The following is a 23188-nucleotide window of genomic DNA, read 5'->3' on the forward strand; positions in this document are numbered from 1 at the left end:
GGGACCCAAAGGCTGCGTGGCCCCCGCAGCACCAGGTGAAACGGAGGCTGGACCAGGCGACACTGAGGATGCTGAAGCTGGACCAGGCGACGGCGTGGGTGAAGCAGAGAATGGACCAGGCAACGCTGAGGATGCTGAAGCTGGACCAGGCAAGGATGATGAGGCTGCAGCCGGCGAGGATGATGAGGCTGCAGCCGGCGAGGATGATGAGGCTGCGGCTGGACGGGCTCCTCGGGCCCTCCAGCTGACGAGGAAGGAAGCTGGCTAGGTTCCCCTGAACCTCCAGCTGACGAGTCTTGGGGCTGGACGGGCTCCTCGGGCCCTCCAGCTGACGAGGCAGGAAACTGGCTAGGTTCTCCTGAACCTCGAGCTGACGAGGCTGCGGCTGGACGGGCTCCTCGGGCCCTCCAGCTGACGAGGAAGGAAGCTGGCTAGGTTCCCCTGAACCTCCAGCTGACGAGTCTTGGGGCTGGACGGGCTCCTCGGGCCCTCCAGCTGACGAGGCAGGAAACTGGCTAGGTTCTCCTGAACCTCGAGCTGACGAGACTTGGGGCTGGACGGGCTCCTCGGGCCCTCCAGCCGACGAGGCAGGAAGCTGGCTAGGTTCTCCTGAACCTCCAGCTGACGAGTCTTGGGGCTGGACGGGCTCCTCGGGCCCTCAAGCTGACGAGTCTTGGGGCTGGACGGGCTCCTCGGGCCCTCCAGCTGACGAGACTTGGGGCTGGACGGGCTCCTCGGGCCCTCCAGCTGACGAGTCTTGGGGCTGGACGGGCTCCTCGGGCCCTCCAGCTGACGAGGCAGGAAGCTGGACGGGCTCCTCGGGCCCTCCAGCCGACGAGGCAGGAAGCTGGCTAGGTTCTCCTGAACCTCCAGCTGACGAGTCTTGGGGCTGGACGGGCTCCTCGGGCCCTCCAGCCGACGAGGCAGGAAGCTGGCTAGGTTCTCCTGAAACTCCAGCTGACGAGTCTTGGGGCTGGACGGGCTCCTCGGGCCCTCAAGCTGACGAGTCTTGGGGCTGGACGGGCTCCTCGGGCCCTCCAGCTGACGAGTCTTGGGGCTGGACGGGCTCCTCGGGCCCTCCAGCTGACGAGACTTGGGGCTGGACGGGCTCCTCGGGCCCTCCAGCTGACGAGGCAGGAAGCTGGCTAGGTTCTCCTGAACCTCCAGCTGACGAGTCTTGGGGCTGGACGGGCTCCTCGGGCCCTCCAGCTGACGAGTCTTGGGGCTGGACGGGCTCCTCGGGCCCTCCAGCTGACGAGGCAGGAAGCTGGACGGGCTCCACGGGCCCCCCAGCTGACGAGGCAGGAAGCTGGACGGGCTCCTCGGGCCCTCCAGCTGACGAGGCCGGAAGCTGGACGGGCTCCTTGGGCCCCCCCAGCGAAAACCGTCTCAGAACCAGTGGGCACTGGAGCCCCTGGCAGTAACAGAACAGGACCAGCAGGCACGGTGGCCTCTGGCAAACACAAAGCAGACTGCAGCTGCACAGAGCATTGACTCAGCTCAGGCAGCCACAGCCGGGTGCAGTCCTCAGCTGGCTTCTTAACCTCCAGGGGTCCAGAGTCGGCTGGGGGCTGAAACCCAGCCTCTGGGGAGGCCCTGGGGTGCGTCACAGTCTCTGAACTGGCCAGCTTTTGAGGACTGATTACAATATTGTGTGGTTTGTCGCTCTGCTTAAAATGAACAGATGAAAAATTGTTCTTTGGCAAACGGAGTGTTTTAAATATTTAGGCATAAATTTACCGAAAGATCTTACAAAACTATTCGAACAGAACTACCTACCTTTATACAAAAAAATAAAGGAAGATATAGTAAGATGGAATTTAATTCCTTTCTTTAGTTTTAATTCAAGAATTGATTCTATTAAAATGAATGTATTGCCAAGATTTTTGTATCTATTTCAAACCCTACCAATAGAGATTAACCAAAGTCAATTTAATGAGTGGGATAAAATGTTATCTAGATATATATGGCAAGGTAAAAGACCAAGGGTTCGCCTTAAAACACTACAGCTGGCTAAGCAAAAGGGAGGATGGGGCCTCCCTGACCTCAGATATTATTATTTTGCAGCGCAGATGAGAGCAATAATATGCTGGTGTAACCAATCATACACTGCCCAATGGAAAACCATTGAGGAACAAATGCTGTCTATACCTATTCAGGCAACTCTAGCTGACAATAACTTACAAACCTATATAAAAAATACTGATAACATGTGGGTGAAAAGGACCCTTAAAACATGGAGAACTATTATAAAGGAATATAAACTCGAGACCAATATTACAGTTCTTAAATGGTGTGCTTACGACTCAGAGTTCAAACCTAATGAACTGGATTCTAGATTCAAGGACTGGACAGGTAAGGGCATAACAGCCCTGTGCAGTATAATGAAGGATGGAAAATTGTTCAGCTTTGACACGCTTAGAAAAACATTTTCATTAGAAAAAGAAGACTTCTATCGATATCTGCAGTTAAGGCACTATGCCGACACGAAGATGAGAAACGTAACAATGATAAACACACGCTTGATGGAACTGTTTATAAAAAGCTATAACTCAGAAACTATTGATAGAATTGTATCATGTCTCTATAAGGGTCTAATGGATTTGAAACCACATTCGACTTCATATATTAGAACAAAATGGGAGAAGGAAGGAGGGATAAAAATATTAGAGGAAGAATGGACGGCAATATGGAGATATCAGTGGATGTGTACCAGCTCACAAAAGTGGAGGGAATTTGGCTGGAAGTGCCTAATTAGATACTTTATAACACCTTCTCAGAAGTCTCATTATGATGATAACCCCCCTGCTTGTTGGAGGAACTGTGGAAATCAAAGTGCAAATCATTACCATATTTTCTGGGACTGCTCAATCTTGAGGGATTATTGGAGAGAAATACATAATGCCTTACAGGATATCTTTAAACGTGAAATACCTCTCGAGAGTAAGACTATGTTCTTTGGATATATACCTCAGGAATGGCCTAAATATGATAAACATTTAATAAATATTTTATTGGTGGCCTGTAAAAAGAATATCACCAGAAAATGGTTATCCCCAGAGAGCCCAAACATAAGTACATGGATGGAAATCACAATGGAAATTTATAACATGGAAAAGATAACAGCTTCTGTTAACCACAAGCTGGAGAAATTTACATCATATTGGGAAAACTGGGTTAAATATATCACGCCTCATAGGCCAGATTTTACTATTACAAACCAATAATTATGATGTATGTATATATATTTATAGGATCACCCCATACCAACACATCCGTGTTTTTTTGTTTTTGTTTTTGTTTTTTTGTTTCTTTTTTTTTGTTTGTTTTTTTTCTCTTTCTTAGGTTTGTTAGTTTTGTTTTTTGCTTTTTGATTTTCGGATTATGTGATGGTTTCAATTACTTTTATCGTTGTATTCTTCCCTTATGACTTGGATGTAAATTAAAATACTATTTCAGTATTTAAGGCAGATAACCTAAGTATGAAGAATGCTTACATGATGTACATACTGTGAATGCCTGCTTTTGAAACCTTAATAAAAATATGAATTTAAAAAAAAAAAAAGAAAATTGTTCTTTTCGGGTTGGATTGACTTAGCTTGTTGTACAGGAGGAGTAGGTGAAGATGATGGCTGAATAGGTGGCTGAGCTGATGATAAGGCTGATGAGTCTTCTACCAACTGAGCTACTGACTGGGCTATGGGCTGTAACATAGTTTGTAGTAAGTCTGGCTGTGACTGTAACTGAGCTATGGGTAGTGAAGCTGAATGGGGTGGAGGTGACGGCTGGGCTGCTAACTGAGCTACTGGCTGGGCAGCTAACTGAGCTACTGGCTGGGATGCTAACTCAAAAAACACAGCCCCGGTATAAACAGTCACAAGGTCTGGCGAAACAGAAAGAGTGTCTTTTCTACTCACCACAGCCGGCAACACAGAACTCTCGGGGCCCGGCTGTGGCAATGGGCGTCGGCAGTGTGAATGTCGCTTCCTTCTCGGAGACAGCTCCGACCGGCCGGGTAATTCTACATCCGGCGGGCCGGGCCGCAGATTCCCCGGCGGGCAGTGCAAAACATTCACCACCGGGCTGGGTCGGGAAGCGGTAGCGGCTGGAGGGTGAAGGTGCAGTTCTTTTAGAATGAAGTCCTGTGCGAGCGGGTGAAGAGAGTCCAGTAGCCAGGGGTGAGTAGAAATTAGCTGCTGTAGCCTGGCTTCTACAGCGCGGTGAAATTCCTCTCCCTCACGTTCAAGCCACAGGTTAACCTGTCACGGGTAATGGGGAAATACGGACTCAGTCGCGGAGCTCTGGATGCGAAGCAAACAGTGCATTTATTTACAGTGCTCAAAAACAGTCTCAAAACACAAAGCGAAGTACAAAAATTCAACGGTGATCATCTCCAAATTCCCAGTGGTGTGCAGGTGAGTCTCCCAAGTGATTATCCGAGTGTGTTTCTCCTCCGAGAGCTTAATCCAGCGGGCTCCTTCTCTCCAACCTTCTGCTCCGTATCACTTCCTCCTACAAACGAGTGACAACAACAGGTGAGACAGGGTAGCCGGCTAAGGCTATGTTACAAGTAACAAACACTCTTTACTACCGAGCTTCCAGTACAATCCAGCGTCGGCTGCCATCCGGACACACAGTTAAATACCTCAGTCCACAACGAAGGATGATCAGTGACAGCTGGGTGGCAAATTAGGTGCAGGTGTATCAGCCACTGGGTGGAGGAGGAGAGAGAAGCACACACATACACACACAGGCAGGTCGCCCCGAGAAGGACCGTCCGACCATGACATAACCAACCTCGAAATGGAGTCAATCAATTCCTCCCGAAACTCCTGGGAAGGTGCGGTTGCTGCTGGGTCCATGTTTGGTCGGCTCGTACTGTCACGGCTGGCACCAGTCGTGTTGTGGAATGAAAGGAGGACCCAAAATGCAGCAGTGACTGATGATACGAGTGACGTTTATTTACAAGGTGGCAGTGGCAGAAACAGGCAACGAAGCGTGAGAAATTACTAACGGAAACCTAAACTGGGAGAAACTAAAGAGCAAACCTGAAATCTTAACGAAACGGAGAGCAGAGCAGAGAGACGCAGACTAAGGAACAGGATACCAAGAAACACAGACGAGCCGACAACGAACACAGACCGACACCCACTAAATATACACACACAAGATAATCGGGTAATCACACACAGGAGGGAAGAACAGCTGAACCCAACACACATGAGGACCGGAGCAGACAAGCTGAACACAATGACAGACAGACACAGACCTTCAGAACAAAACAGGAAATCTAGAACCCGAACCGGACACAAGGGGGGAGGACACAGAATAACTAGAACAGAGGAAAATAATCATAAAACACAAAACGCTGGGTCAACGACCCAGCACCATGACAAGCTTAGTAATTAGCCTCAGTGTTTGGTCCTTTGTTCATGATATCCTTAGTTTTCTCTCTCTGTTAAGTATTTATATTCTTAGGCCTTCGTAGATTTAGTCATTTCTGTTCTCAGTTAATCATGCTTTCCCTGTGTTTCCCCTGCACTTTTCAAGTCTCGTCTTTTAGTGACTCCACGTTTAGTTATTTTCTGTTTTATTTTTCTAATCCTTTGTTTTGTGCATCTTAGGATTCTCAGGATTTGTATGTGTAAAAAGAATTTATGTGTACATAAAAAAGATTTGTGTACGTGAGAAACTCTGCACTCAAGTTTCAAGTTACAAGTACAAATTTTGACCGTATTTTTCTTCCTTTCATCTGATTGGCCAATGTCCTGTCATATAGTTAGGGCTGGACCAGGTGACCCTGAATCCTCCCTTAGTTATGCTGCAATAGACGTAGGCTGCCGGGGGATTTCCATGATGCATTGAGTTTTTCCTTTCCAGTCACCTTTCTCACTCACTATGTGTTAACAGACCTCTCTGCATTGAATCATATCTGTTATTAATCTTATTGTAGGGTCTACCTTACAATAGAAAGCACCTTGATGTGACAGTTTTATTGATTTTTGTTGGCCTTTTTTGCGCTCCATCTCCATGCAGCACTGTTGTGCAGCAAAGTTGTGTACAGGGCTTTGAGTGCTCAGAAAGAGTAGAAAAGCGCTATATAAGAACCAGTCCATTTACCATTACCATTCACTGCCAGTAAAGCAAAGGGCAGCTCTGAGGACTCTAAAACATAAAACATATTTAGAGATATTTATATACTTTTCTTTGCTTCAGTATGCATCTACATTGTAGAAAGTATTAAAATAAAAATTAAAAAAACACTGAATGAGAAGGTGTGTCAAAACTTTTAACTGGTAGTGTATATCCACCAGTGTTGGTCAAGTTACTTGAAAAAAGTAATCAGTAACTAATTACTGATTGCTTCCCCCAAAAAGTAATTAATTACTTAGTTACTTAGTTACTTTTTAAAAACACGATTTACAACCTGAAGAGGTGATAAAGCGATAGATCTTTCAGCCCAATTCTACTTTTTCTGCATAATCCATCATACAAAATGTAATCAAATGGAAAAGTCTCTTTTTAAAACTTGTTTTATTATTTTTAATCTTTTAACTTCATGCATCAAGCAAAAATTTAATTATATGCAACATTCTCTGACTGGAAGAAATTAGTTTAACATTTAAACCTATTTTCTGCACATTCCAGCACATAAAATAAAATATTTTTTGTGTTTACACTCAGTCTTTCAAATAGATGCAAGTAAAACACAGCAGAAAATAAATAAAGTCAAAGACTCAGCGGTCCTGTTGCTCTATTTTCACCTGTAAAGCAGGAGCGGGGTAGGCGGAGGTTTACCCTGGTGCAGGTGTGCCGCGGCGGTCAGTTAAAGAATCCGCGAGTTTCTCTGTGAGTTTCCCATTACGTCGTAGCTACTCGGTGCTTGTTTGGAAGTTTAGGGGTTTTTTCGCTGTAAAAGGAAGTTTTCTTCCCACGCACGATGGACACTAATGTTTTTGTCACTTTTTACGGAATCAAACTCAAAGTAAGGTCAGTACTTCCATGCTTTAAACGCTGCACGCTCATACTCTCTCTGCACTCGATATATGATCCACTGTTGATCTGCACGCAGCTGTTGTCACGAACGTCGCACTCGCTTACGTCACTGTCGTGAGACATTCTCGCAAAAAATCACGGTTTTAGTAACGCAGTAACGCAGCGTTCCTACGGGAAAGTAACGGTAATCTAATTACCGATTTTGCAATAGTAATCCCTTACTTTACTTGAAAAAAGTAATCAGATTACACGTCACTGCCCATCTCTGATGTCCACAGATATCAGTGCTAGTTCATTCTTGTTTTTAAATGATTTCTGTCTTCCAGGTGTTGTCCAGAGGAGCAGTCACCATGCAAGGACAAACACGGGTTCAAGTGCAAGATAGATCGGGTAAAATTTCCATATTTCCACAAATGCCACAGCCAAGCATTGGCGTTGGTCTGTTTTGTTGATCTGTGGATGCATGTTTGGACCTGTGTTTCAGTGAATGAGGGCCAGGTGTCCTTTAAAGTCAGAGTGTCTCCTGAGATGGCTCCAGAGTTCCAGGTTGTGGCTTATGCCGTCCTGCCAAGTGAGGATGTAATTGCCCACAGTGCTGACTTCTCTACTGACAAATGCTTCAGCAACAAGGTGAGTGTAATTCTAGAGGTGTGCTGTGTGTTTGGTGTCTGCAGTCATGCCATGTCGTTCAAATCAAAGTCATCTCCAGGTGGCTGAATCACCTGAGGATTTCTAGCATCAGTAAATGGACTGATTGTTGCACAGCTGTTTCTACTCTACCTGGGGACTCAAATTGCTTCTTTATATGACCTCATGACCCGCTCACTCCCATTTATACAAGCACTTTTTCAATGATGATGCAAGTCCTACCTATCTAACACTGACACAGTGTTCATACAGTGTCCAACGTGGGCTACAGCCATCACATGGGACTCATGATTTGTCACTCACCACAGTGAAGCAGCTCATTTAGCCAGCAGTGAGTGGGGACTCATCACAGTCACTAAACTTCTACGGGTGTTTTGTGTGTGTCAGGTGTCAGTGGAGTTTTCACCGTCTTCAGCCGTCCCAGGTGAAGAGACCAACATGCAGGTGACGGCCCTGCCACGTTCTCTGTGTGGTGTGAGCGCCATCGACAAGAGCGTTCTCATCAAGGAGCCTGGGAAGACTCTGGATGCAGATAAGGTAACTGCTGATATTAACACCAGTGAGGTGGACACATCCCTTATTTCCAGAGCCCGTAGTGTCGTGAGTTACCAGCAGCTCATGCCTTCGCTCCGGTACTTGTGTCCTGATAAGTATTCTTTGGGCAGTCGTACATTGAACTGTTTTAAACAGTCAAATGCTGAGTTTGTCTTAAAGCAAACTGGTATAAAAAATACAAGGTTACAAATGCATGTGTCTGTGATGACAGTCTTTCTAGCGAGTAAGTAAGTACCATGCTTGTTGCTCATGTGGTTGCAGACAGCAATATTTTAATCTTATAAAATTAATTCCTTTTGAGCAAATTAATATTTCAGCATGGAGATAAATCCAGGATCATGACTTTTTTTTTTTTAGCAAATAATTCAACCATGCAAACAAGTGTATGACCTGCCAATCACTGTCTGCTTTACTTGAGAAGAATTTAACTTTGCACCAAAACTGCTCAAATACACGAGTATTTGTTGATGTTAAACATACAGAAAAACCTGGAAAAAGTGATACTTGGTGAGTTTAAGGAGCTACAGAGACAGCTTCAAATGGAGAACACTTACTGTAGCCATATAAGTCACTAAGAACGATGTGGTGTTTATAGTAAAATTGTAGAACTTCTGTAAGATTTGGTAAACAGATACTTCAACTACAACACCTCACATCTGCGAACACTTACTGCTGACTTGATCATTTTTATTTATTTATTTTTTTCAGAATTCTTCTTAGATAATGTAGCAATTGATTTGAGCCTAATCTGTACTTGTATTTGCACCAGTACTACAGGTAAGAGTTAAAAAACACATGTGGATCAAATGTGACCAGGCAGGCAATAAATGTTTGGAGGTTTTGCTGATCTGCACTTTTCTTTTCAGATATTTGACTTGCTCCCACTCAAGAAATCCTCAGGTATCCCGTATGAGGTTGATGATGCTACAGACTGCCTTAATGTGAGACCAAAAAGATATGTTTTGCCGTACCCCAGTCAAGAGCAAAATGACGCCTATGCAGTTTTCCAGGTAAAATACAAGTATACCTGTGAGTCCGTCAAACATAACGTAAATACAATAGTTTTTGTTGTTGCACCAGTTTTTGCTGATCTTTGTGTGCTGCTGAAATATCTAGAAAGTCGGACTGAAGATGGCGACAAACTTGCTTTTTCGATTGCCTTCATGCCTCAAGTTCAAAGGAAAAGTCTACCATGATGGCTCTCATCATGTCTCCTACAGTAAATCTTTCACTTGTTTGTGTTGTGTTTTTGATACAAATTTTCTTTTTATTCACCAAAAAGTAAACTGGTAATTATTTTTCTCTTTTTATTTAGGTATGCTTCCCCGGTTTAGAGATGGTTCTATACGACTAAGTAGTCCTGTTGTGGGATCTGCTGGGCATCTTCCTCCTGAAGCTGCACCAATAGAGACAGCTCGCTCTTTCTTCCCTGAGACGTGGATCTGGGATCTGGTGGAAGTTGGGTAAGTATCTGTTGTGAAGAGATCTGGTGCATTTTACATTTTAAAAAGTTTATACGATCACATTTAGAAACCCATGTGAACTTTCTGCTGTGTCTTTGCACACATGAAAAACATGAAAATAGAATAATTGTGAGTTTTTTCTTGAGCATGTTTTGATGCTTCAGGCTGATGTTTTGTCATATTTAAAGTTTTGTGGGATACATTATTTCACTGTCATCAGCACCGTGGAGCTCTTTTACTTTGTCAATGCAACATATACAAGTCATTCACACTGCAGGATGTAACTACACTGTTATACAAGTAATTTACAGACATAAAAACATGTTTGATTATGTTACAGAATATGTTTGTGTGTATCTGCTGCTTCAGAGACGATGGAAAAAGGGGCGTGTCCCTGACTGTCCCAGACACCATCACCACCTGGGAGACGGAGGCTTTCTGTTTGTCCTCTCAGGGTTTTGGTTTGGCTCCTCGTAAAGAAATGAAAGTCTTCCAACCTTTCTTCCTTGAACTCACCATGCCCTACTCCATCATCCGGGGGGAGCACTTTGAACTGAGGGCGACTGTCTTTAACTACCTGACCAGCTGCATCATGGTAATGAATGATTAAAGTGTTTAGATACATGTCTGTTCATAGCCAAGGAAAGCCATACTGAAAACATGACTTTCTAAGCAAAATTTATATCATAGTTATTAAAATACAATAGAAAATATCTTTTCTTTGGCAATATATCCATGCAGGATGCAGGCCGTTCTTGAAGGGCCCCTGCTCACCAACACCTGCAAGCTCACCTGTAGGTGTGTTCACATTTGAACTCAGGTTTAAATGTAGCCATGTCTGTGTTCCTCGTACAGGTTACTGTCACTCCTGGGCCGTCCTCAGATTACACCCTCACGCCTCTCTCTGGTGATCTGTACACATCCTGTTTGTGTGCCAACGAGCGCAAGACCCTCAGGTGGACCATGATCCCAACAGCCTTAGGTGAGGATCAGGCTTTGGTCCTCCACACTGCCAGGAAACCGCTGTGTGGCAGGCTGAGTACGACCCAAGTGCAGCACCCAGAAGCAGGAAGTGAACTCTCAGGAAGTGACTTAAAAAGAATCCACATAAGATGGCTAAATAGAATAAATGGAGATTAAAACAATAAAGAGCAATTATAAAAACACTATGTGAGAAATACTGCTGAAATATAAGGTATCATAATGAAATGAGAGAATCTGAGACCCAATAAGCTATATTCATGGAATTTAGAAAGCTGTGTGTGCATTAGACGACAGTGAGTGTGCAGTGTAGAGCTAGGACATGTAGACAGTCAAATGCAGCTGCAAATCCAGAATATAACCCCTGTGTTTGGAAGGCTAAACGTGGGGGTTGTAGGGAGTGGGGCAGAACGTCTATACCTCCAGTCTGAGGGCAGCAGCTGCCTCCATCCTCATGCTTTACTTAATGCAGCTGTCTTAGCCAATTACAAGTCATTTTGAAACCTTCCTTTCAATTCATTATGCATGCTTCCCTTGGTCAGTATCAGTAGAACAGACTGTTTGCAGTTGCATTGCCATGCAAATGATTTCTTCTTAATCTTAAATAGAGATGGACCGATCCGATATTACGTATCGGTATCGGTCTGATACTGACCTAAATTACTGGATCGGATATCGGAGAAAAATAAAAAATGTAATCCGATCCATTAAATATCACGAAAGCACCTCGCAAAACTTGCAACACGCCGTAACTCACCTCAGAACGTTAGCACGTCAGAGCAGTATGCATCACGTGATAGAGCAGTTGTGGCATGCCGGACCTGTCGGTGGTCTGGATAGCATGTGGAGCTTCGCTAGCAACCCGGCATTTCATCTCCGACAAAGTTATCCCCGAGAGAAGTAAAGCAAGTGTGTAAGTCCATCTCTGAATGTTTGTAAAGCATTCCCACGTTAAGCTTAACAAGCGACTGCCTCTCGCTCTCCGGCTGCTACTTCAATCATGAAACTGCTTAAATGATCAGCTGATCGGCTTTTCTGTCGCGAGTCCGTCTCTCTTGTTTGCTTTTGGCCCACTTTGCACCAGAAAGAGGAAACCAGCGGCTGAACAACAGCAGAACATTTAAGCTTGATAAGCTGTTGTTAGAATTTATTTAATATTACTTTCTACACCAGGATCTTTTTCTACGTAGCTGACGCTGGTAACTGTGCAGGGGCGGATCTAGCAAAGTTTAGCCAGGGGGGCCGATAGGGCATGAACAGGGAAAAGGGGGCACAAAGACATACTTTTCTTTCTTATTCTCATTTAAAATGTCTAGCTTTTAATAAATAATTATCTGACACCCAAAGTTTTAATTTGATGTAAAATGAATAGAAGTCCATTACTGTGGACAAAGGGCAGGGATAGCTCAGTAGGTAGAGTGGTTGCCCCATGATCGGAAGGTCGGGGGTTCGATTCCCCTTAACAGCTACCCTGAGGTACCCCTGAGCAAGGTACCGTCCCTACACACTGCTCCCCGGGCGCCCAATGGCTGCCCACTGCTTCACTGAGTGAATGGGTTAAATGCAGAGAGCAATTTCCCCACGGGGCTCAATAAAGTACAATAATGTACACACTTTCTTCTTCTTCTGTATATAGTGACTATTAAGTCTAATATATACCCTAGTAAGCTATAGTACTTTTTACTTTGGGAAGGTACCATCTGTGCAGTCTGCAATTTTGTTGAAGAAAGATGTTGAATCTATTTAATATTTCTTGAAAAATAATTGATTTCTGTGCATTTTTTTTCACACTGCATCAAATTAAGGTTGATTACGTCGATTAAGCATCATGAGGTGGAGCGTGAGGGGTGGTTCCCTATTTTTTATTTATTTATTTTTGTTGTTGCTGGGAGTTGGAACCCTATTAGTTAGGTTGCTTAATATTTACGCTAAGTACTCTTTAAAATACCAGAATAGGGAGGATGGTGTAGGTCTAAGTTTATTAGATTGATCAGTATTGCTGAACTATGAAATATTTTTTTTGTATACAGGTATAACAGAATAGCTTTAGTGTAGTTGTTGTTTTAAACTTGAGTATGAACTTATACAAAATGCAGCAAGATATTTTAAAAAACAGTTTTGTTGATTAAAAAACACTATATCGGATTCATATCGGTATCGGCAGATATCCAAATTTATGATATCGGTATCGGTATCGGACATAAAAAAGTGGTATCGTGCCATCTCTAATCTTAAATGGATCTTATGATTTGCAGTACTTTGGCCTCCAGCAGGACTCAGCAGCAACCCTGACATCATTTTGGACTGTTTTTTTCAGCTCATGTTTTTCATGCCTGATGCAGTAAAATTTCCAATTGTAATTGATCTTACCTTCGATTTAGAACCAACATTAAATCTAGATTTAGATCTAGTGTGATCAAAGTTAACCGCCTCCTTTTGTCCCAACACATTTCCTTCTAGTTTCTACAAAATCTGTAAAATAACCTCGGTAACCTTTATTTTAATGGAGAGACGAAGAAGGTGACCTGTGCTGCTGCTTTTAGGGGCTGTGAATGTGACTGTGTCTGCTGAGGCCGTAGCGTCCCATGTGTCATGCGATAATGAGGTTGTGAGCGTACCAGACAGAGGTCGCATCGACGTGGTCACCAAATCTCTCATAGTGAAGGTCAGTGTCATAAATACGAGACGAGAAAAACATTTTTACTCATAAAATTTAAATTGTTACTCATTTTAAAGATACTTTTCCTCAGGCCGAGGGAAGTGAGACGACAAAGACGTACAACTGGCTTCTTTGTCCAAAAGGTCGGTATGATTTCCATCAGTTACAAAGTTTAAATAAAGAAATGACCTAAATGCTCAAAGTTAGCAGTGGAGTGCACTGTGTACATAAAATGTGCCAAATTTTCATCTTTTACTTTCACAAAATGTAACGATATGTGCTGAAGATCAGGCCACCTGGTGACTTTGGACAGTAACTCTGTTGTAGTCGTGACTTCCTGATTGGACGTTTGTTGTGTCTGTACACAGGAAGCCCGCTGACGGAGGAAGCAGAGATACATCTGCCTGAGAATGTGATAGAAGGATCTGCCCGCACTTCTGTATCAGTCCTGGGTAAACCTCATGATTTCATCTCAATTTTGATTCAGCCAAATAAAATATGGCAGGTTAAAGCTTTGTTAAAAAGGCAAATTACGAAAACAACAGAAAATAAAAGAGACGTCATGTTCAAGTAAAAGTAAAAACCGTATTCAGCTTTTAAAAGATGATTTCATTTATAGATAGACCCACGTCTTCCTGGCCTTGTGTGAAAAAGAAATGGACCCCAAAAAGGCTGTTTGTGCCATTCTGTGCAGGAAGAACTGCAGTCTAGCTTTAGTCATAAGTGTTGTTTGAAACGCTGAGTTTTGGCCCAGTCACACCAGAGAGTTTTCCAGCGCAATCGTTCTGGTCATGCAGAATCATGTCAGTAGGATTTAAGTCCAGATTTTAACTCGACCACTTTCTGGTGTCCTGGATCATTTTCCATCTTAACCCTCTGGGGTCGGCGTATGCGCCGACACGTCAAAATCACATGACCAATTTAAGACGACACAGCTACAAGATAGTGAGGGGATTTCTTTCTCTTGTTGGAGAACCGGCTCTTTCGGCTCGGCGCATTAAAAAGAGCCAGGACTTTCAGCTCCCAACCGGCTCTTCAGGTTGTTTTGTTGGTCGAAAGTAACGGACTTCAGACTATATACCAGTTCTTGAATTGTGTCGATGGACCACGTAAAACCAAAGTTATGATAAAAAATACACATAAAGTTTTCTTCTTTACAAAACAGCGGCGTTTACAGCAGGAAGAAGGTAAAAACGTCGTTTTCTACAGACAGCGCTAGCAAACACTCTCTGCTTGCGCGTGAAAAAAGAAAAAGAAAAAACACCCATTCCCTATTGGTGTTAGAGTTTACCATGTCAGCCAATCAAAAAATGATATGGCAACATGTGACGCTTGGTTATTTAGGGAGAACGGCATTTTTAGTAGTGACGGAAAGCGAGCAAAAGAGAGAGAGAGCGAGTTTTCATATGTCACACATTAGTGACGTTTAGCGTGTTTGGAGGCTGTAGTTAGTGTGTTGTGTAGTTATTGTCTTGTATTGTGTGTCAGTTATACTGCTGAATGTCACATTTGCTCCAAAAACGCCGTCAAAGGCAGAGTCCAGTGTAAACGCTGTTCCCACATGGAAAACTGGACTGATGCTCCTCCTGCTGTCAGACCTGGTTCAGGCCTGTGCTGTTCTCCTCTGTCTTATACTGAACACAAATCATTTGTGTTCCTTCTTATTTGATGCAGAACTGATTGTTCTGTAAATAGATTTAAATGGTTATGTAAAAAACGCCTGAGGCCTGGGCTGCATTTTTAGGTAAATAGTACCATATAACTTTGTTGTTTGCAAAACTTGTGCATAATTTTATTCTTTCTATTTGCATTTCAAGTTATGAAAATGATTCATTAAACATGTTTGTGGGTTTTACAGTAAAAAATTTAACTTTTTCTACTCGGATTTTGACATTTTTGTCTGAATTTAGATCAACTGTGTATAGTATGCCAAAAGGAAAAAATAACTCAAATTTCAGATATTTAAAGCTGTGCTGAAAGTAACGATACCAAACAAGGCAAGATAAACAGTTTTTAAAGGTGAGATATAGAGGTAAAATCAAAAGTAGTCAAAAACGGCCAATTATACCCTGGACCCCAAGGCAAGGCAAGGCAAGTTTATTTGTATAGCACAATTCAACAACAAGGTGATTCAAAGTGCTTTACAGAGACATTAGAAACAAAAACAAATAAAAAGCAGGATTTAAAATTGATTAAAACAAGCAAACAAACAAACAAACTAATTAACAAACAAACAAAACAGTATATAAAATCAAAACAGATAAAATCAGAACAGTAGATAAAATCGGTAGTTAAAATGTAAGTTTTGAAATTTAAGCTTAACAGTGTGGATTTGGTGCTTTATTCAAATGCAGCTGAGAACAGGTGAGTCTTCAACCTGGATTTAAATAAACTGAGTGTTTCAGCTGATCTGAGGCTTTCTGGGAGTTTGTTCCAGATATAAGGAGCATAAAAGCTGAATGCAGCTTCTCCGTGTCTGGTTCTGACTCTGGGAACTGATAAAAGACCGGATCCAGATGACCTGAGGGATCTGGAAGGTTCATACTGGGTCAGGAGGTCATTGATGTATTTTGGTCCTAAACCATTCAGAGCTTTATAGACCAGCATCAGAACTTTAAAGTCTATCCTCTGACGGACAGGCAGCCAGTGTAAAGACCTCAGAGCTGGACTGATGTGGTCCACTTTTTTGGTCTTAGTGAGGACTCGAGCAGCAGAGTTCTGAATGAGCTGTAGGTGTCTGACTGATGTTTTAGGTAGACCTGTAAAGATGCTGTTACAGTAATCAAGCCTACTAAAGATGAATGCATGGACTAGTTTTTCCAGGTCCTGTTGAGACATCAGATCTTTTATCCTTGATATATTCTTGAGGTGATAGTAAGCTGACTTTGTTATTGTCTTAATGTGTTTTTCTAAGTTTAGGTCTGCATCCATCACTACACCCAAATTTCTCGCCTGGTTTGTGGTTTTTAGGTGTATAGATTGAAGTTCTCTGGTGACCTGTAATCGTTTTTCTTTGGCGCCAAAGACTATTACTTCAGTTTTGTTTTTGTTTAGCTGGAGAAAATTGTGGCACAACCAGTCATTAATTTCCTCAATGCATTCACCAAGAGCCTGTACAGGGCCTCGGTCTCCTGGTGACATTGTGATATATATTTGTGTGTCATCTGCATAGCTGTGATAGTTTATTTTGTTGTTCTTTATAATCTGTGCCAGTGGGAGCATGTAAATGTTAAACAGAAGGGGTCCCAAGATGGAACCTTGGGGAACTCCACATGTGATGCTTGTCTGCTCAGATGTGAAGTTACCTATTGATACAAAGTATTTCCTGTTTTCTAAGTATGTCTTGAACCAGTTTAGTACAGTTCCTGAAAGACCTGTCCAGTTCTCCAGTCGTTTGAGTAATATGTTGTGGTCAACTGTATCAAATGCTGCAGTGAGATCCAGTAAAACTAAGACTGACATTTTTCCACTGTCTGTATTCAGACACATGTCATTAAACACTTTGGTCAGAGCGGTTTCAGTGCTGTGGTTCTGTCTAAAACCTGACTGGAAGGCATCGTAGCAGTTATTCTGTTTTAAGAAGTAACTGAGCTGTTGAGAAACTGCTTTTTCAATGATCTTACTTAAAAATGGGAGATTTGAGATCGGCCTGTAGTTTTTCATTTGTGTCTTGTCAAGATTGTCCTTTTTCAGTATAGGTTTGATTACAGCAGTTTTTAGTGATTCTGGAAACACACCTGGTATTAAAGAAAAGTTGACGATCTGTAACAGGTCTGACTCCAAAGTCTTTGAGACCTTTTTGAAAAAACCTGTTGGCAGGACATCTAAACAGCAGGAGGAGGAGTTCAGTTGACCTAAGATGTCCTCCAGGTCTTTGCTGTTAACTCATTCACTGCCATTGACGTCTATAGACGTCAATTGAAAGCATACGTTTGAAAATGGCTGGCAGTGAATGAGTTAATAGGGTCAAACTGTTTCATGGTGTTTAAACAGTTTTTTGGTGGACACAGTACATATCCTGGATCTGCTGTTGATGTACCAATTGCTTGTCTAATCTTATGGATTTTTTCTGTGAAGAATTTGGCAAAGTCATTGCAGGCCATGGTCGAATGAAGTTCAGCTGCCACTGACACAGGAGGGTTTGTTAGCCTGTCAACTGTAGAAAATAAGATCCGAGCATTATGGCTGTTTTTAGTGATGATGACCCTACGCCACACAGCCCCAGAGCATCACACAGTTGGTATGATGTTCTTTCTATGAAATGATGCGTCACTTTTAAGCCAAATGCAACAAAACTCAAAACTTTTTCTCTTCAGTCCATATAATATTCTCCCAAATATCTTGTGGAGCATGGAGATGTTTTTTAGCTAATGTGAGATAAGCTTTTGTGTTCTTCTTGGTCAGCAGTGGTTTTGTCCATGAATGCTGTTTTTGCCCCGTCTCCTTTGTATTGTTGAATCGTAAACTCTGACCTTTACAGAGGAAGGCAAGGCCTTCAGTTCTTTTCGGTGAGTCGTCGATGTGCTAATGGAGTAATTTCGGCCACATCTTTTCTAGTTTTCTCAGTTTGTGGATAATGGGTTCCAACATGGTGCACTGGCGTTCCAAAGCTGTAGAAATTGTTTTTTAACCCTGTCCAAACTGATAGATCTCAAGACTCCAAATATTTCTGGGAAGACTGAGTTTCATTTCACCAACCAGACCCAGGCCTGATTAAGGCCAGACCTGCTGGATCAAGAAATCACTCAAGTACAATCTGTTTGACAAAGGGAAGCAGGCTAAAAGACGTCCAGAAGAAACACGTCGTTGCCATGACCAAAAGAAATTCAAAAATAGGTTAATCACAGTCAATCTTTGATTTTCAGTTTGGATGTTTTTTCGCTCAGCAAATGAAATCATCATTTAAAATTGCACATTGAAGTATTCAGGTTATCTCTGCCCAATAATACAAAGTTGTTTTACACTAGTTTTGTTAGTTTTAGTGAATCAGTGTTTTTGATCAGGTGACATCCTCGGCCGGGCTCTGAAGAACCTGGATGGATTGCTGCAGATGCCGTATGGATGTGGGGAGCAGAACATGGCTCTCCTGGCCCCCAACATCTACATCCTCCACTACCTGAAAGGCACACAGCAGCTCACTGCAGCCATCATGGAAAAAGCTACTAACTTCCTCACCAGTGGCAAGTTTTTATTGTTTCCTCTAAGAAGGAAATCATTTGAATCACTTCAACACACACGGTTCAAGAAACAAGCCGACAGGAGGCAGAACATTAGCCACAGCTTTTGGTCAAATGTGTCATTTTCCTCATCTGTCAGCAAGAGTCATTGAATTTCCCAAATCTTGATGTACACATGCAGATCCATAAACAAATGGAGTCCAATCATCACCATAGCAACAATGTCTCGATCATGGTGTCCCTGTTGTTACAGGATACCAAAGACAGCTCAACTACAAAAGTGCTGACGGTGCTTACACCACATTTGGAACAGGACCAGGAAACACTTGGTGAGAACATCATTGATCAAACATGTCACAAACCAGAGAGGTTACACTGGTTTTTAAATATCCCACCAAACAGAAGACGTTTCTTGAAGTTTGACTACCCATTAATAACATAAACATGTCTACCTCTAATACTTAAAATAATTCTCCATTTAATCCTTTGACTAAGCCAACATTAACAATACCTTTTGGTTAATACTGTGTAATTTAGTAGGTAGGAAGGAGTATTAGAGCCACATAAAAATGTTATTGATCATTATTAGAATAAAGTCAAATTTTAAAGCTTAAAGTTATTTTACTTTAAGAAAAAGTCTAAATACTATTTCAATAATAAAGTCTTAATACTGTTTTGTGAAAAAAGTCAAATTCAAATCTAAGAAAACAGTTGAAATGATTACAGTTGTTGCTTCAAACGACTGCTATACCCTGTATAAAATGCCTTGAGTAGATGTAGTGAAATAAATCAGTGGTCTTGTGATACAGCATAGATCCTCTTTATTCCACGAGCGTGGAACCATCGGTATCCTTGCATCTGTACATTAGCAGCCATTTCCTTTTATACAAATCTAACCACATGCAGCTTTCTGCACCACTTTCTGCTTTTCAGTGTACTTATACTTACTGCCACACTGTTTTTATTGCTACAATGACTTGTTACTAAAACTGAGTCTGAAGTACGATTTCACTAATTCAGAGGATAAAGCAACCGTGGCAGTTTGTCCTGAAACAACTGTGATATCCACATTTCTGCTTTTGTCTCAAAATACATTTTCAAATTTAATCTTGAAATTTCAACTTTATTTTCAAAATGATCAGTATTTCTTTCTCTTAATGTGACCTCACAGCCAAACATTTCCATCGTTGTAAGACGTGTAAGTGTTGTTTTCTTTCTGTCAGGCTGACTGCGTTTGTGGTAAGAAGTTTTGCCAAAGCTCAGTCTTTCATCTTTATTGATCCCAGAAAGATCGAAGAGTCTAAGACCTGGCTGCAACATAAACAACAAGAAAATGGCTGTTTTGAAAAGTCTGGGAAACTCTTCAACAACGGAATGAAGGTAACCTGCAGTTCTTCGCTGTTAGACTGTGGAAACAGCCTCCAGTCTGGATTTAACAAATTTTATTAATAATGTCATGCATACATGGAAAACACTGTACTACATACTGTAATAGCTCACACCAGTATATTCTATTATTTTATTTAAGAAATTATTTCCATACATCTTGTTCCATTCACACCAGCACTGCTTTCTATGTAGCATTCACACATATTTATACTAAATACAAAGTATGCACTAGAGACCAACTTGGGATTAGTATCTTGCCCACAAATATTTGGCATGCAGGCTGGAGCAGCTGGGAATCAAACCACCAACCTTCTGATTAGTAGATGACTACACAAACTGTTTATAAGGTTGGGGAAACCCGAGGTGAAGAAACATCCATCTCACTGGAAATACAATGTCCAGATGAACAAAATCAACTTCCTGTCCATCTCTTTAGCTGGATGTTTGAACATGCATGAAGACATTGATGATACTAAAACCACATGCAGCTGAAAATCATTTTCATGACTTCATATCCCTGAATGTTGGTGCACTGATGATAAAGTGTCTATGATGTCTTCTGTTGACAGGGTGGTGTATCTGATGAAGTGACTCTCAGTGCGTACGTTACTGCTGCCTTCTTGGAAATGAATACATCCCAACATGTGAGTAGAGTCAAAGAATAGCAAGGTATTCAACAAAAAAAGGAGTAGAGTTTGTGCTGCTCAGCCATGGAGTTAGGTTTAACCAGCAGTCTAGCACCCTGGCCTCCTTCCTTCCATTTAGCATGCTGGACTTGGGGTGAAACCCTCCATGCATGGTCAGGAACTTTGTCTTGATGTCAGTGGCTTCTACAGGGAGTGCAGAATTATTAGGCAAGTTGTATTTTTGAGGAATAATGTTATTATTGAACAACAACCATGTTCTCAATGAACCCAAAAAACTCATTAATATCAAAGCTGAATGTTTTTGGAAGTAGTTTTTAGTTTGTTTTTAGTTTTAGCTATTTTAGGGGGATATCTGTGTGTGCAGGTGACTATTACTGTGCATAATTATTAGGTAACTTAACAAAAAACAAATATATACCCATTTCAATTATTTATTTTTACCAGTGAAACCAATATAACATCTCCACATTCACAAATATACATTTCTGACATTCAAAAACAAAACAAAAACTAATCAGCGACCAATATAGCCACCTTTCTTTGCAAGGACACTCAAAAGCCTGCCATCCATGGATTCTGTCAGTGTTTTGATCTGTTCACCATCAACATTGCGTGCAGCAGCAACCACAGCCTCCCAGACACTGTTCAGAGAGGTGTACTGTTTTCCCTCCTTGTAAATCTCACATTTGATGATGGACCACAGGTTCTCAATGGGGTTCAGATCAGGTGAACAAGGAGGCCATGTCATTAGTTTTTCTTCTTTTATACCCTTTCTTGCCAGCCACGCTGTGGAGTACTTGGACGCGTGTGATGGAGCATTGTCCTGCATGAAAATCATGTTTTTCTTGAAGGATGCAGACTTCTTCCTGTACCACTGCTTGAAGAAGGTGTCTTCCAGAAACTGGCAGTAGGACTGGGAGTTGAGCTTGACTCCATCCTCAACCCGAAAAGGCCCCACAAGCTCATCTTTGATGATACCAGCCCAAACCAGTACTCCACCTCCACCTTGCTGGCGTCTGAGTCGGACTGGAGCTCTCTGCCCTTTACCAATCCAGCCACGGGCCCATCCATCTGGCCCATCAAGACTCACTCTCATTTCATCAGTCCATAAAACCTTAGAAAAACCAGTCTTGAGATATTTCTTGGCCCAGTCTTGACGTTTCAGCTTGTGTGTCTTGTTCAGTGGTGGTCGTCTTTCAGCCTTTCTTACCTTGGCCATGTCTCTGAGTATTGCACACCTTGTGCTTTTGGGCACTCCAGTGATGTTGCAGCTCTGAAATATGGCCAAACTGGTGGCAAGTGGCATCTTGGCAGCTGCACGCTTGACTTTTCTCAGTTCATGGGCAGTTATTTTGCGCCTTGGTTTTTCCACACGCTTCTTGCGACCCTGTTGACTATTTTGAATGAAACGCTTGATTGTTCGATGATCACGCTTCAGAAGCTTTGCAATTTTGAGACTGCTGCATCCCTCTGCAAGATATCTCACTATTTTTGACTTTTCTGAGCCTGTCAAGTCCTTCTTTTGACCCATTTTGCCAAAGGAAAGGACGTTGCCTAATAATTATGCACACCTGATATAGGGTGTTGATGTCATTAGACCACACCCCTTCTCATTACAGAGATGCACATCACCTAATATGCTTAATTGGTAGTAGGCTTTCGAGCCTATACAGCTTGGAGTAAGACAACATGCATGAAGAGGATGATGTGGACAAAATACTCATTTGCCTAATAATTCTGCACTCCCTGTATCTCCTCCTTTTGCCAGCTTATTATCCCAGCAGGGTACCTGATGACGGGCAGGGCGTAGGTTTTGATAGGCCGGATCCTGTTCTAACATTCAGCGGACTCCTCAGGATTTGCCTGATCCTCTGCAGGTACTTGGTGGTAGCAGCTTTTCCAGCAGCCTCTTTGTGGTTTCCATTTGCCTGTTGGATCTCCAAGTACTTGTAGCTGTCCTCTATGTCTGCAATGTTGCCTTCTAGTAGTTAGATTCCCTCAGTTCTGACTCTTTGTTGTCATCCGACTACATTTCTCCAGTCCGAACAATATTCCAATGTCGTTGCTTTATATCCTGGTGGTGTGGATCAGTGAATCGATGTCTCGTTCACTCTTGGCATACAGCTTGATGTCATCCACGTACAGGAGATGGCTGACAACTGCTTTATTCCGTAGTCAGTATCCGTAGGGACAGAGCATCTCCTTGATAGATGGTGATTCTGCTATGGGCTTGAAGTTGGCCTCTAGTGTTGTACGCCACATTCCCATTGAGTTCTTGATGAAGGCTCTTAAAGTCCTGTTGATCTTGTACAGGTCTAGGCATTCCAGGATTCAGCTGTGGGGCATTAAGTCATAGACCCTCTTGTAATCAATCCAGGCAGTCTCGGCTGATTGTTACAAGTAGCTGGTGTTTTGCACCTCTGGTATTCTTGCCAATGAGTGGGGCACAGGAACATGTGTCTATTCATCTTAGCCACTATGATGCCTGACAGGAGCTTCCATGTGGTACTGAGGCAGGTTATTGGTCAGTAGTTGGACTGGACCGATGGGACGATCCCTTCAAGACTGTCCGGCCAGTTGGATGGGACCGATCCCTTCAGGACTGTCCGCCCTACAGTTAGCCATTCTGGGTGTCTCTCGTCAGCTAACAGCTGGTTCATTTATGCTGCCAGA

The 23188-nt window shown here is 42.6% G+C and overlaps 1 protein-coding gene across 1 annotated transcript in view; it reads left to right on the forward strand.

The window, feature by feature from the left end:
* LOC146577984 (alpha-2-macroglobulin-like) overlaps positions 1 to 23188 on the forward strand; it is a 40745-nt gene that overhangs the window by 11174 nt on the left and 6383 nt on the right. Inside the window, exons 13-27 of the mRNA XM_085256130.1 lie at positions 7323 to 7386; positions 7481 to 7626; positions 8032 to 8181; positions 9066 to 9209; positions 9316 to 9418; positions 9515 to 9662; positions 10032 to 10257; positions 10518 to 10644; positions 13187 to 13308; positions 13394 to 13445; positions 13671 to 13754; positions 18306 to 18482; positions 18733 to 18808; positions 19703 to 19859; positions 20438 to 20512. Of these exons, the coding sequence (XP_085112256.1) occupies positions 7323 to 7386; positions 7481 to 7626; positions 8032 to 8181; positions 9066 to 9209; positions 9316 to 9418; positions 9515 to 9662; positions 10032 to 10257; positions 10518 to 10644; positions 13187 to 13308; positions 13394 to 13445; positions 13671 to 13754; positions 18306 to 18482; positions 18733 to 18808; positions 19703 to 19859; positions 20438 to 20512 (1851 nt within the window). The remainder of the gene's footprint in view (positions 1 to 7322; positions 7387 to 7480; positions 7627 to 8031; positions 8182 to 9065; positions 9210 to 9315; positions 9419 to 9514; positions 9663 to 10031; positions 10258 to 10517; positions 10645 to 13186; positions 13309 to 13393; positions 13446 to 13670; positions 13755 to 18305; positions 18483 to 18732; positions 18809 to 19702; positions 19860 to 20437; positions 20513 to 23188) is intronic.

This window comes from Mchenga conophoros, linkage group LG3, assembly GCF_057382185.1.
Source record: "Mchenga conophoros isolate Kocher_MC1m ecotype Shallow Benthic linkage group LG3, M_conophoros_male_GT1.1, whole genome shotgun sequence".
Taxonomy (NCBI): Eukaryota; Metazoa; Chordata; class Actinopteri; order Cichliformes; family Cichlidae; genus Mchenga; species Mchenga conophoros.